This window comes from Protopterus annectens, chromosome 6.part0, assembly GCF_019279795.1.
Source record: "Protopterus annectens isolate FY-2018-M chromosome 6.part0, PAN1.0, whole genome shotgun sequence".
Classification (NCBI taxonomy): Eukaryota; Metazoa; Chordata; order Ceratodontiformes; family Protopteridae; genus Protopterus; species Protopterus annectens.
Genome location: NC_056737.1, coordinates 1,109,392,588 through 1,109,408,151, shown reverse-complemented (window position 1 = coordinate 1,109,408,151; position 15,564 = coordinate 1,109,392,588). Strand labels below are relative to the sequence as shown.

At 37.1% G+C, this 15,564-nt stretch overlaps 1 protein-coding gene across 1 annotated transcript in view; it reads right to left on the bottom strand.

Annotated features, from left to right (window-relative positions):
* The window catches only part of BBOF1 (basal body orientation factor 1), an 872,624-nt gene that overhangs the window by 585,314 nt on the left and 271,746 nt on the right, over positions 1-15,564 (bottom strand). The window contains exon 5 of the mRNA XM_044073629.1: positions 6,759-6,839. Coding sequence (XP_043929564.1) covers positions 6,759-6,839 — 81 coding nt within the window. The remainder of the gene's footprint in view (positions 1-6,758; positions 6,840-15,564) is intronic.

The window sequence follows — 15,564 nt, the reverse complement described above, 5'->3', positions numbered from 1 at the left end:
TTGGGGGAAGAGTACTCAAAGCTGGGAGTGGCGCCATCGGAGGTAACAGCACTCTCTCCATCAGCTCAAAAACCCCCTCAACCCGCTCCAAGGAGGTCCCTGGCTCCAAAGAGGTCGCTGGCTTTGAAGGCCCGAAAGACCTGCCCCACAGCAGAGTGGTTGGCTCTGAAGCTGATGTAGGAGTGGAGCTCAACTGCGCTGAAGTCCCGAGAGGTAGAACCGGCTCAGACAGCTGTCCAATCCGACAACCCTCCCCAGACCTGATGGGAGAGCGTTGGCTCCTAGACTCCCCAGATTCCAATGGAACTGAGGTAATCAGAGCAGGTGTCGGAACTGACAATCCTGTTGGGGGTCTCAATTCCAATGTTTCCACTACTATCAGGCCCGATCGGGTCAGAGGAGGAATCAAAGAAGGGGATGGTGCCTTACTCAGCTCCGGTTCCTCATGGGTTGGAGTCGACAGGATTTTTTGTCAGCGCCGGTGTACGAAGTAGTCTCCTCACCACCTGCTCCATGTCATTATCGGACAGGCTCCTGGAGGAACGGGAGGACAACAAAGGTGATCTCGCCTTTTTTTTGTGTGGCGATCTCAAAGTCGGAGTAATCAGCTCCAAAACTAGGGACTGACTCCTGACTTGTAACTCTATCGGTTCTGTAACTATAGATGGGGCTGAAGAGGTAGCCTTTTCAGAGCCAAGAGCCCTTGGTTCCAAGATTGGTGATTTTGCTGCAATTTTTTTAGAGGGTTCTGAAACCGGATCCAAGGCTAGAGTTCTTTTTCCTGACTTCTCCGATTTCGAGGAAGAAGAGGGGGATACTGAAGAAGGTTTGGAGCTCTGAGACCCTTACAAAGCCTCTGAAAAGGGAACCTTCAGCAATCCTCTCACAATCAGTTTGTTCTTGCATTCAAGAAGTACTCTACTGCTAAAAGCATGGCAAAAGGCACAAGATTCTTGCAGATGGAGGGCTCCCAGGCAATAAACACAACTGGTGTGCCCATATGTAAGAGACAGTTTTTGGCTGCATTTGTCACATTTTTTTAACCCAAACTATTTGGGTTCTTTCTGATCTTTAGACATATCTGTAGCAACAAGAAAAAAACAGAAACAATCCGAAAAAACATTTTTTTTTTAACTTTGTTACCTCACAAAGTAAAACCGAAACAAGCAATCTCCTATACTAGGCAAGCCAATCCAACAAAAAATATGTATCTATAAAATATAAACAACTACAGCTTCAACCAAGAAGCTACCAACGTAAACTTATGCAAAGTCAAGGCAAAAAACACACCACACTAACTAGACTACAGAAAACCTTTTTTTTTTTAACTTAAACAATGCACAACCAAAACGCAGGAGGAAATACTGACAAACAAACAGATCCTCATCGCAACAAGAAAGGCAGGGGAGGGGAAAGCTCTCTAACCAAAATGAGCTTGTGGCGGGGGATAGGGAACTATGACAATAGAAACCAGAAGGCCTGATGAGAAAAAGGCCGACAGCTCACAGCGCAAAGGGATGGAGAAAACACAGCCCAAAGCCCTTAAGAGACTAGCTAATGCCTAAACAGAGTTTAACTATCAAAAATTTAACATTAACCACAAAAATTACAAAAAGATGAAAAACTTAGCCAAGAGCCAAGCAGAAGTCACCTGATCTGCTTGAGCAGCAAAACGAGATCTGGGTAATCTTCCCTGAGCATCATGGGATAGGGCATAGCCTCGAGCTTTTGAATTAGGCTGAGTCGGAACCGATGCTTGGTTCTGAACCCAACCAGCACATAATGAAGGCAAAATAGGGCAACACAACATTCTGTGTTTTTCTGACAAATTACTGGGATGATTTGCGGATCAATGTCACTAAATAATGACATACATTTGAGTTTCAGACTTCAAATCCTTCAGAAAATGTATGTTAAAACAAATCCTGTTACGCTAGCAACTTTCTAAGCTTATAAGAGTAATATTTAAAATATGCCCCTATTTTTGGACCTTTGTCCCCATTTTGTTAGTTTTTGTCCCGATTTCTTGAACTGAGAGGTTGAGAGGTGTGATTAGTATTATTTAACTCACTCAAGTGCAATATTAAACAAATAATTTAGGCAATTCAGTCTGTAGTATGTTTTGCATTACTTTAAATAGAGTAGTTAACTTAACTCAGGGAAGGGTATTCTTTTCATATATGAGTGCTGGTAAATGTCTCTGCTCTTTCTTTCGTGTACTGGGAGTAGTACTGTATTTGTTAGTTATGTTTATTCCTCTACTTGCATGTGTTCTTTCACTTTCATTTGTAATTTCAAAAATTGAGCTGATGCACGAAATTTCATTTAGGCTTCACGTGTATAGTTCTAAATGACAATAAAGTTTACTTTGACTAAACACATTTTAAATCTGATGCCACCATAAAAATAATGGGGGATGAAAGGTAACAGATTGTGAAGAAATAACATTTTGAAGTTGGGCACTATCACAAACAGGTTTAAAAGGGAAAGATTCAGAACTGGTCTCCATGAACCTTTCTTTGACACCAGAAACCTCCTTGAATAAAAGCTTTCGCCTGTATGAGGGGGAGAGACTACTACTATCACCTCTTGAGCCAGGAAATGTTAAATGGCAAGAGGGAAAAGAAAAGCTTGATCTGGCAGGTGAGAAGTAATCTCTTGAAAAGGAGCGAGAGATTCCCACTGCCATCTGTATCCACAATGACTCACTTTCAGAACCCATTTACCTGAAACTATCTGTTGCCAAAGACAGATGTGGAGGTTCAGATTTTTGGAAAAGATTAAAGCCTTGCCAGGGTGGGAAGAGGGATTTTGGAGATAGTCATCCACACTTGTTAGACTGTCCTTTATTCTGGGGGGGGGGGGTCCTCCTTTCTCTCTAACATTGCTTTTTAAAAGTCTCTTCATCAGCAGCTTGCTGTACCTGCTTTTACACACGCACACACACACACACACACACACACACACACACACACACACACACACACACACACACACACACACACACACACACACACACACACACACACACACACACAGACACACACACACACACACACACACACACACACACACACACACACACACACACACACACACACACACACACACACACACACATATATATATATATATATATATATATATATATATATATTTGTAAAAGGTAATAGAGGTAGCACTAAACCCCTTGACAAACTTGAAGAAGGGAGGCTGAAAAATCTGTGAAATTCCCTGAATCAGCTTACCTCTCCCATCACACTTTTTAGGACCTCTGCAGCAGATGGTCCAAAAGCTACCTCTGTGTATAAGGGAGATTCAGAATTTCACCTTTAACATCTCAGCAAAGTTTTGAGTATGCATCCAAGCAAACCTTATAAGAATTCAAGTGGCAGCAGCCCTGAAAGTGGCATCAGCCGAATCTTAAGCTCATTTCAAAGAACTGGTAGCCATTGAGACACAGAAACAATAAGATTACAAAAAAAAAATTTTTTCTCAGGTGATGGAAACAATGACTTAATGTTCCTCACATTCTCAACAGAAGCAAGCATAAACTTTAACATGCGAGCTTGACAAATGTGAATTTTAAAAATAAGTGTTGCAGAAAATACACTTTTTTCCCAAATCTGTCAAAAACTCTATCATGTTTGTCAGAAGGGGATGGATTTGCATTAAGCAGATTTTTAGCAGCAGATGGGTATACCAGAGAAATTGCTGCTGGGTCTGATCTGGGGTAAGAACACTTGTAAGATGGAGGAACTTTATACAATCTGTCTGCTTTTTGGGGGGGTATTAGGCTGGCTCTCGGGCAAGTTACAGGCTGTAATAAATACATCCTTCAGTGCTGGAAGAACAGGAGAAACTTGTGTAGGTTCAAGAAATAATATTAAGTCACAGTACTTCTTAAGAGACAATGGAATGTCTTTATGTTCCCACTGAAACAACTGATTCATTCTGGAAATGATTAAAGAAAATGAGAATCCTTCAAAAGGACTGCCAAAGGCCCCAATTTCCTCCAAATCAGAACCAGAAGTCAGAAGAAAAAAATAAAAGTTGTCCCTTCACAGTCATTTTGTGGTTTAAAATCTTAAACATCCTCAGAAAATGAAGAATCCTATTATCTTTTACCAGAAACAGAAGAACTTGAAAGTTGAAGGACCTGTCCTGTCCAAAGTAATTGTGACATGAGAAGACATATGTTTAACTTTCTGCTTCTTTTTGACACAAATTTCTAAAGAAACAGACCTGCTTTTAACAGGAATAAAAAAACTTCAAAGGAATAGGCATTCCCGTCTGGCTAGGAAAAAAAGGTATTCCCTGCTTCTTTTTGCAAGACCGACAATAGTGGTTCTTCCTGGCCCACCAAGGACACTGCAACAGCCGCAGAGGACAGGTCTAACCCTGGTTCATGCTGGGTGAAGATATTATACCAGACGGAGTCAATGAAAAAGGTTAATGGTCTGAGGAACCAGAAATGGCCACAGCAGAGTTACTCATCTGCAGTTTAGGCACTTTAGTAGCCCGCTGAGGTGGCAAAGGCTGCTGATAATGTTTTCTTTTTGTGGCTGGAACGAGGAAGAACTGTAGGTTGTTCCATGGTAAAGCCAAAAAAGATGACTGAATCCTGAGGTAGCCTGGTAACAGTAGTCAGAAAAACAGGTAGGTATTAAAATAGGTACTTTTTCCAACATAAAACAGCAAAGAGCATGTTAAAAAGTTATGTCAGCTCACAAAAGTAAAACAACACAACTCTTACCAAGGATAAAATAGTTTTAACTTAGTTTTAACAATTTTGTTTTCCACATAAGTAAAAAGCAACACTCTTAAATAAAAGTTACTAAGAGTCACATGGCAGTCTACAAAAAGTTTGAGAGGTATTCTTGCTACCACCAACAAATGCTCTTCCTATCTCCATACTTTACCCCTTAACCGATGATGTCATGTAAAGAAGGCTGCAAGCACAAAAGGTGCTCAGCACTAAAATGCCTACATGAAGAGCATTTTATACATAAACCACATATTTTGATCAATGGCCAAAAAGATGAAAAAATCTTTATTTTGCACTTTTTTCTGGAGTTTTTGCAAAATAATTATTATTACTATAACAATAATATCTGCCTAATGAAAATAATTCATATAAATCTAATATGTACAGACTAGATATTGATATCAGTTTAATTTATCTGTACAGAGGGACTCTATATCTCACTTATGGCAGCACTTATCAAAGCCCCTTGTACTACAAATAAAAATGATTTCCAATGCCTGGTGCCCACATATTCTATCTACTATAATAATCTATATCCTTATGTGAACTTGTGCACAAATATATTTATGGTTTTCAGGAAGCTGGAGTTCACTAAGCCATTGGCCTACATTTTCATTTCATCTAAGGACAGCCATGGTCACAAACATACTTTGTATATTTCAAATGTTTCATGTTTAGTTATATCACCACTCGATTCATACTGAATTTACATGCATACTGTTTAATATGGAGACATGCGTGAATGGGCGTACCTTTGTTGAAGGTTGTGCGTCAGAGCTGGCAACTCGGCATGTAAAAATCTACTACCAATCATTAGTGGACCGGAGTTTCGCTGTGGTGACCCCTAACCGGGAAAAGCTGAAAGACACAACATCAACAACTGTTTAATGTCCTATTTTACTGTATGATCTGAAAACATGTTCTGTAGTTTTTCTCCACTTTGATGGTCAATGCCATGTGAACCTGTTTCATTTAAAATGTATCTTATATTGTTTATTGGTCTGGGTTTTGTAAAAGGCTAAATAACCAATGATAAAAAACGAATCCAGGCCACAGAAATAGGTATAATGATCTTTATAAATCCACAGATGAGCGATTTCATCTGATACAAAGACTTCTTCAGATGAAAGCACCATTGCTACATACAACGATATGTATCAGACGAAAGCACTCATCTGTGGATTTATAAAGATCATTTTACCTATTTCCATGGCCTGGATTTGTTTTTTATCATTGGTTATTTAGTCACGTTTTATATTTTTGTAAAAGGCTACCGTGAGCAAATTCTCTCCTCCAGTTAACAAACTAACATAAATATATACATACATATATAAATAAATAAGTAAAAAAAAAAATAAAAGAGCACATACATAATTTGGAAGGGTTTGGCCATTTTCGTGCAGGACATGAAGAAGGAGACCACTAGTTAATTATGAATGGCATTGCCTGGGAATTGGATAGATAAGGTAGGCCAAGCAGTCCTTATTAGCTGTAAAAAGCTCATGCTTGTATGTTGTCTTTCCAAAGATGGTAGTCAAAGGGGATGCTATATCAGAATGGTTAAGACCAGAACAGCACTGCTGGGGCCAGTCATGGTGCTAACCCACTCACATGTTTATCCACAGAGGAAAGGGATATATATACATGCATACTCAATACCAGCTATCATTAAGCAAGGGAAATTTTGAGCAAACTTCATGAAAGCGATGGTAGCACAATTAAGGCATTTTTATATTTATCTGTTATCAGCTGAAACGCAGTCAAATGCATTACCTGTGTCTGTCCATATAGAGACAAACATGGTGACCCTGCATTTTATTTTTCTGTAAACCAGCGTGTCGGGATTCAGCGTACTCATAACATAGAAAAGATTTTTAGTTTAAAACATGTCTGCATTTAGTTGTCATTGCCCTTTCATGCTCTGTGAGCCTATGTTTAATAATAGCTATGTGCAGTCACCAACTCCTCATTAAAACTGTTGCCAACATACCTTTTCTTCAAAGAACTTGTGTTCCATCCTGTAAATGGTTTCCTTGTGCTCATTATTGGCTAGTTGCATGCTGTCCTTTATCTAAACGTGAAACACAACATAAGTAACAAGCTGCATGCTGTCCTTTATCTAAACGTGAAACACAACATAAGTAACAAGCTGCATGCTGTCCTTTATCTAAACGTGAAACCCAACATAAGTAACAAGCTGCATGCTGTCCTTTATCTAAACGTGAAACACAACATAAGTAACAAGCTGCATGCTGTCCTTTATCTAAACGTGAAACACAACATAAGTAACAAGCTGCATGCTGTCCTTTATCTAAACATGAAACACAACATAAGTAACAAGCTGCATGCTGTCCTTTATCTAAACATGAAACACAACATAAGTAACAAGCTGCATGCTGTCCTTTATCTAAACGTGAAACACAATATAAGTAACAAGCTGCATGCTGTCCTTTATCTTAACATGAAACACAACATAAGTAACAAGCTGCATGCTGTCCTTTATCTAAACGTGAAACCCAACATAAGTAACAAGCTGCATGCTGTCCTTTATCTAAACGTGAAACCCAACATAAGTAACAAGCTGCATGCTGTCCTTTATCTAAACGTGAAACCCAACATAAGTAACAAGTTGCATGCTGTCCTTTATCTAAACGTGAAACACAACATAAGTAACAAGCTGCATGCTGTCCTTTATCTAAACATGAAACACAACATAAGTAACAAGCTGCATGCTGCTCTTTATCTAAACATGAAACACAACATAAGTAACAAGCTGCATGCTGTCCTTTATCTAAACGTGAAACACAACATAAGTAACAAGCTGCATGCTGTCCTTTATCTAAACATGAAACACAACATAAGTAACAAGCTGCATGCTGTCCTTTATCTAAACATGAAACACAACATAAGTAACAAGCTGCATGCTGTCCTTTATCTAAACGTGAAACACAACATAAGTAACAAGCTGCACGCTGTCCTTTACTAAACATGAAACATAACATAAGTAACAAGCTGCATGCTGTCCTTTATCTTAACATGAAACCCAACATAAGTAACAAGCTGCATGCTGTCCTTTATCTAAATGTGAAACCCAACATAAGTAACAAGTTGCATGCTGTTCTTTATCTAAAAGTGAAACACAACATAAGTAAGAAGCTGCATGCTGTCCTTTATCTAAACGTGAAACCCAACATAAGTAAGAAGCTGCATGCTGTCTTTTATCTAAATGTGAAACACAACATAAGTAACAAGCTGCATGCTGTCCTTTATCTAAACATGAAACGCAACATAAGTAATAAGCTGCATGCTGTCCTTTATCTAAATGTGAAGCACAATATAAGTAAACCTGCTGAGCTATAGGTCTTTCTATAGCAGTAGTAGTTTTGCTCAACTTGAAATCATCTCAATAGTTTTATTTACAGCAGAAGTAGTGACTATATTTTCTTTTAATGCAGCAGTATTATATTCAATTAGATAACAAACATTATAGAAGATACTTTTGCATTGTAAGGTTTTATTGTTGAGCCTCGATGTCAGAATGCTGAGGAACCAAAACAGTAAACCAATGCCTGAAACAGAAGCACGAGAAATTAAAATGCAACTGTTCTTTGCATGGGGAGAGGGGGTGGGGTGGGAAACTTCCTACACACCTAATGTGAGAAGCAAGTCCCGCACTACCCCTCAAAACCTAGTAAAGTATCTTTCTCAATCAGAATTATACCTAGCTATGTTCACTCAGTACAGTATACTTATATGCGATACCTACTATGACAACAAATGTTCAAATATATTTAGTGCAGCAGAATTATAAAATTGAGGGGGATTCAGCTGACACATTGACATCAATCCTCAACCTAATCTTTCTTTAGCAGTCAAACATCCGCAAGCCATGGCTGTGTGCAGGCTCTAACCACTGCTGTTACAGGGAACCCAGCATAAAATGCACTTCAGATCTGATGACATTCTTTTTAGGTAACCCACAGGAAGCATGCTAACAGAGAAACAATGACGATTTCTAATAAGAAATATTATTAGCCAGAAGGCTAGACAAAAAAGCAGATCTAACATGAATAAACATCAGCTCAAAGTTAAACTAAATTACATTCAATAAGTACTAAATTTACAAGTATAAAAAAGTGTCCTTAGACATTAACTCATGGGCAACTACTTAATACTTAATTTTAAGTTGTAGTTGTAACTAAAGAAATAAAAATAAGCTGTCATATCATATAGTCTACAGCTCTGCAACTGACCTAATATATATATATATATATATATATATATATATATATATATATATATATATATATATATATATGTATAAGAATGATAGACCTCTGATGTGCAGATCCAGGGGAAAGGACGGTGAAAACTTGTTGAGTGGCAGAGATTTTATTATTCAATATATAAGGAACTTGCAAGTGCTCATGAAATTAGCTCATCTTTGAGATAATGTGCAATGGATAATGACTATGATGTCTTCTGAAGACCGTCTTCCGGTACAAAATTGCTGCAGTCCCTAGCTCCAGCAATCATGAGTGAAGAATGTTCCTTCCATCAGCTCATGTTGTGCCATCATGCACCAAAATTAGGGTCTATATTATATATTCTAACTTTCAAAACTTCGAATCCCATATGTTCGACAATATATGGTTGAAGTTTGAAAGATCGAATATATAATAAAAAAAAAGCAAGAAAAACTTACCTTAACGGTGCGAGCAGGGGGGCTGTGCCCCCCTACTTAAATATATCAACTCAGAGACCGCACTTCAGTGCAGAAAAGGGAAATTCTCCCATTCTGCACCATACGGCGCTGTTACGTTTAACCTTCGAACTCTTGAACTCTTGAAATGTCGATTATATGGTGTCGACCATATGACATTCAACATTTCAAGCGTTCTGTGTTCTAATAGGAACCCCCAAAATTAGGTAGGCACATCCAGCCTCACTTTTTCCTGAATCTGGCTGCAGTAAACTGATTAAAAAGAGAGTCTGGGAGCCCTTGGAGAACAGTCCTAGTAAAAGAATCTGGGTTGTAATGCTTAGTCAAAGTGGACACAGAAGACTAAGTTGTTGCCTCTAGAACATTTCTAGAGTCTACCACTTTCCAAAAAGCAACAGAAGTAGCCAGAGCTCTAATATTGTGAGCCCTGACTTCGCCTGGAAGCATCTTACTATGCTAAGAATAACAAAAATAAGCATAGCTTGACACAACTATTTAGAAATGTTCTGTTTTTACACTAATTGTCCCTTTGCCTTGACTTTATAGGAAAGAAACAGCTGATTAGAATTCCTGAAGGATATTGTTCTGACAATTTAGTATCCAAGTTGCCTGTGCACATCCAAAGTGTGAATAATTCTTTCTCCTTTTTTTGGTTCTAGAAAGCAAAGCAGGAAATTAATTGCCTGGCTCAATGTAAACTCTGAAACCACTTTAGGCATAAAAGAGGGAATTGTTCTCAAAGTTACCCTGTCACTGTGAAAGATGATCCAGGGTTTTACTTAATTTATTTTATTGTATTACTCACCCATCTCATTTAAGTTTATTTCTCACCTTAGTCTCATCCTCACAAACATACTACCAATCCACAGCAATGTCCTTCCCACCAAAACCAACCTAATCAATAACAACCTCTTATATCATCAAATTACTATAATTGACAAATGCTTTTTTCCCACCTAGAAAACTACACTACCAATCCACAACTTCCTCCACTGAAACCTAACCAACCAATAACATCTTCTTACATCTCTTATTACTATAACTGACAATACCTGTTCTCTACTCTTCACCATCTAAGGATGCTCTCCTTTAGAACATTGCATACCTTAACTTCCCTCTCCCCACCATGATGCAGTGTTTCACTCTAACCTCTCTCATACTCACATTATTAACCTGCTCTACATCTTAACAAACACACCTTCCTGAATACTTTACCTGCTACCAAAAGACGCATGATTACCTTCATCCATCCTGTTCACTACAGGTCCCCAATTAATATAAAAATCACTACATTAACTTTGTTAAACCTAAAATACTTCATACCTCAAAAAAAAAAAAAGATTCAAAGCCACTATCAACACAAAAACTAAAACAACACATTCATATAAGTGTACTACTGAATTTGCTGCTAGCAGGTGACATTCACCTCAACCCTGGACCCTCTCATGCGCTAAGTTACTCCACATATAATAAATTAACTCTGACCAAAAGCCTAAACTCCTCTCCCAACAAAATAAGAAACAGCAACAAGAAACTCAATCTATTCCATATGAACATCAGAAGCATTGTAAACAAAATTCCAGAACTGCATGCATGGATAAAATATCACTCCACTGACAAATTAACAATAATGGAATCTTGGCTAAAATGAATATCATTAACACAGAAATACTGCCCCATGCCCTCACCCCTGGCTTTAACATCCTTAGAGCTGATATATTAAACAAAATAGCAGGAGGAGTAGCAATAATGTACCACAATAGCATAAACCTGCCACATTTCCCATCTCCCATACTCTCCTTCTTCAATGCAGAACTAGTTCTATGTAACCTAAAACTAAACACACACCTACAATAACATGTGTAGAGGCCCTTTATATCCCACCTGGAGGCAATATCAGTACATTGGAGGGCATCCTATCCTGGCTGTGTGATAATGTATATAAAGAGATAAATATACTAGGCTATATTAACATCAACTGGTCAAGTCTCACCTCCAAGATAACTTCTAGTATAAACCTCTACAATGTGTCCCAACTTATCAGTGATGCTACCAGAATCAAACTGAAAAATGGTAAAACTACCATCCTGGACTGGTTATTAACAAGTCACCCTAACAATATAAGCTCCTGCAGCACCTTAATAAGTACACTTAGTGCCCACCTGCCCATATATGCCACAAGAGAATGCCATACCTCTTGCAGAGAACACACACAATAATTTTTTTTTCTCACATATGTTTTCCTACCTTGTGTTTCTGCTTATCTATCTCTTATTTAATCTAACTTCAGAATATTCCATACCTTGTATTTTACTTTTATTTTACTTTTTTTCTGTTTACATGCTTTTTGTCAGTTTTAGTTTTTCTTAAATTGTTACATAAGTCTACACTGGTACTTTTGTATTATGCTCATCATTGTTCTTTTGTAATGATTGTTTACTTTGTGTATTTGGAGCTTTTCTCCCCGGGCCTCTACTGAAAACGGATATATGTCCAGTAAGACTAGCCCGGTCAACAAATGTAAAATAAATAAATAAATAAATAAATTTTGCAACCTGGACGACTCTGCATCAACTGTTTAACACCTCACTACTATCTCACAACTGGAGCATCCTAAAAATCTTGGCATTAAATAATGGTGTTGTCTATTTTAACAGCATATTTATGGACCTGCTAAACAGCATGTTCCCCTTAGGCTTAAAAGAGTGCAAAATGTCTTTGCTCCTTGGCACACTGCTACTACCAGGAAATTAGTAAGGAAAAGAGATAAAGCCTGGATGGCATGCCTCAACAATAAAACAGACAACAATCTTTAACAACATAAACATTTATAAAATAAAGGCGAATGCCAGATCAAACTTGACAAGAAAGTACAGTTAGTAAGTTGTTCAGAAAAAAATTAACCAACAAATAAAAGAACGAACACCAGTTCCTTCAATGTCTTGGGATCTAGTACTCCAACCAGCTAAAGCAGAAATCCTATTGTTCAAATAGAACACAGGCAACCAACGTGTAGTTAAAAATAATTTAATATCCAAGTAAAGCGCTTTCACTTACAACACAGTAAGCTTCATCAGAACTACAAAATTCTAACTGACAAACATTTAAATAACTTTTTTGGCGCCAAAAATGAAACTACAACAGTTACTTAAAGCAATACAATACTAAATACAAAATCTGTAAACATACAAGCCATAATCACTAACCATCTATAATGTCCTATGTTGTACTATAAAAACAATATCTACACTCATCTGAATCACTAAATGTAATATATATGTGAAATGTATGTTATATAAAAATTCATGTTAAAACTAATAATGGTTTAATAGATATAAAATCATTAAGTCCAGGTGCGGTGGAGGCATCAGTGTAAATCTGCCATAATAATTCTTTGTAAGATAATAATCCCTTAAAATTGCCCCCCCCTGGAATCAATAACTACACTGTCCAATATTGCAAATTTAAAAAAATGTTTATCACCACACTTATTTATATGTCTGTATAACGCATTATTAACATCCTTAGTTCTAATGCTATAAAGGTGTGAGTAAATGCGTTTATTAAATTTTCTCTCCGTTTTGCCTATGTAATATCCCGAACACACCATACACATAGCAATATAAATAACCATTATAGCTTGACAATTCCCTTGTTTAAATCTAATTTTGGTTTGGGTAACATTATTTACAATATATACCCTTATTAGGTTTCAATTACAAACATGATAACATGATGTATAGTAGTAATACTACCAATACTTCTAGTGATGGGAAGATTAAAGACGATACTAATTTTAACAGAGTACGTATTTTAGAATATGGTCCATATATAACTAAAATTATGGATATATTTAAAAATAATTGGAATATTATTCTTGCAGACCAAGGAATTACTTCAGTGTTGGGTAGTGGCCCCCAATTTGTCAACAAAGTAGGAAAGAACATCAAGCACTACTTGGAAAGAGGTTATTGGTGTAGAGATGAGAATACAAAGCACACTAGTAGATGTGGTGTGTGCAAACAATGTAGTTTTATTTATGAGGGTGAAAAGATTACCTTAAATAATGTTACCCAAACCAAAATTAGATTTAAACAAGGGAATTGTCAAACTAAAATGGTTATTTACATTGCTATGTGTATGGTGTGTTCAGGATATTACATAGGCAAAACGGAGAGAAAATTTAATAAACGCATTTACTCACACCTTTATAGCATTAGAACTAAGGATGTTAATAATGCGTTGTACAGACATATACATAAGTGTGGTGATAAACATTTTTTTAAATTTGCAATATTGGACAGTGTAGTTATTGATTCCGGGGGGGGGGCAATTTTAAGGGATTATTGTCTTACAAAGAATTATTATGGCAGATTTACACTGATGCCTCCACCGCACCTGGACTTAATGATTTTATATCTATTAAAACATTATTAGTTTTAACATGAATTTTTATATAACATACATTTCACATATATGTTACATTTAGTGATTCAGATTAGTGTAGATATTATTTTTATAGTACAACATAGGACATTATAGATGGTTAGTAATTATGGCTTGTTTGTTTACAGATTTTGTATTTAGTATTGTATTGCTTTAAGTAACTGTTGTAGTTACATTTTTGGCGCCAAAAAAGTTATTTAAATGTTTGTCAGTTAGAATTTTGTAGTTCTGATGAAGCTTACTGTGTTGTAAGTGAAAGCGCTTAACTTGGATATTAAATTATTTTTAACTACACGTTGGTTGCCTGTGTTCTATTTGAACAATAGGATTTCTGCTTTAGCTGGTTGGAGTACTAGATCCCAAGACACTGAAGGAACCGGTGTTCATTCTTTTATTCGTTGGTTATTTTTTTCTGAACGATTTATTAGGTTTTCTCACCAGGTTTCCATCATGGAGTCTGATCGGGACATGTCCCCCAGCACCCAAACCAGTTCTGACAAAGGGAGTACTGCTCTAGTACAAGCAGAGCTAGCTGAACTGCGAGAAGAAGTAAGCAGACTTTCTTCACTGTTGATGAACTATGGCAACATCATTATGAAGGCGAACAACGGAGTTCCGAACCAGCACCAGCCGACACCACAATGTTTGTTATCAGGTAACTTTGCAGGTGGCAATCCACCACCTACTATTTTGGGAGTGTGCAATGATAGTATTGATGACACTCAAGATATACCGAATTACACCATCCATTCCAATGGAATTCCTAATGGACAATGAACAGGTAGTAAACCGATAGATCTCCCAGCCAATTTACCGGTTACTGAACAGTGTAACAGTAGTTGTCTGGGTATTTCTGATTTCACCTTTGACTTTTCATTTGGAGATACGGAAGAAGATGTAAAATGAATGGGTGTTAAACCCAAAAGGATGAAACCTAAACTGACATATACCAATATTAATAGTGGAGTTTTTAGCACTAATGGGACAACTACAAGACCGGACACACAGGTTCCCAGTGCTAAAGATTGTAGACAGTCTAACAATTTATTGAAAATGTTTTTGGATAACAATTGTGTTTTTGATAATAAGAATATAAATTATGGGATGGACAGTCCCGCTTTGCTCAAGGGAACTCTTAAGAACAACATTTACTCCTTGGGTAAGGCATTATACACCATTAACAGTACTAAATTAGACAACGCATATTTAATGAAATGTATTGATTCCAAAATTGTACCCATGAGTCTGAGGTTTCACAAATATCCTATGGGGATTGTTTTAAACAACAATATTATTCAGGAGCTTAATGGCTTTTTTGATGATTGTGGCACAAAGTTTATGCAATTCTTAATTAAATGAAATGACGAAAAGTTAGTTAGACTGATTCATGAAGTGGAAGAAATTAATGAAGCAATACGAAATGATTTACTGTTTCCTCAATGGGAAAATTTATATGCTGAACAGTTTAGTGATGCTGAAAACTCTATTAAAAAAGTTTATGTTCGTAAAAGCAAGAAACTTCTTAGGGACATAGAGCAATATAACAAAGGTAGAGCCTACTTATGGAACAGGAATAGGGGGGTCACCTATTGGTATTACTCACAACAAAGCTGAAGGAACTGGTAAC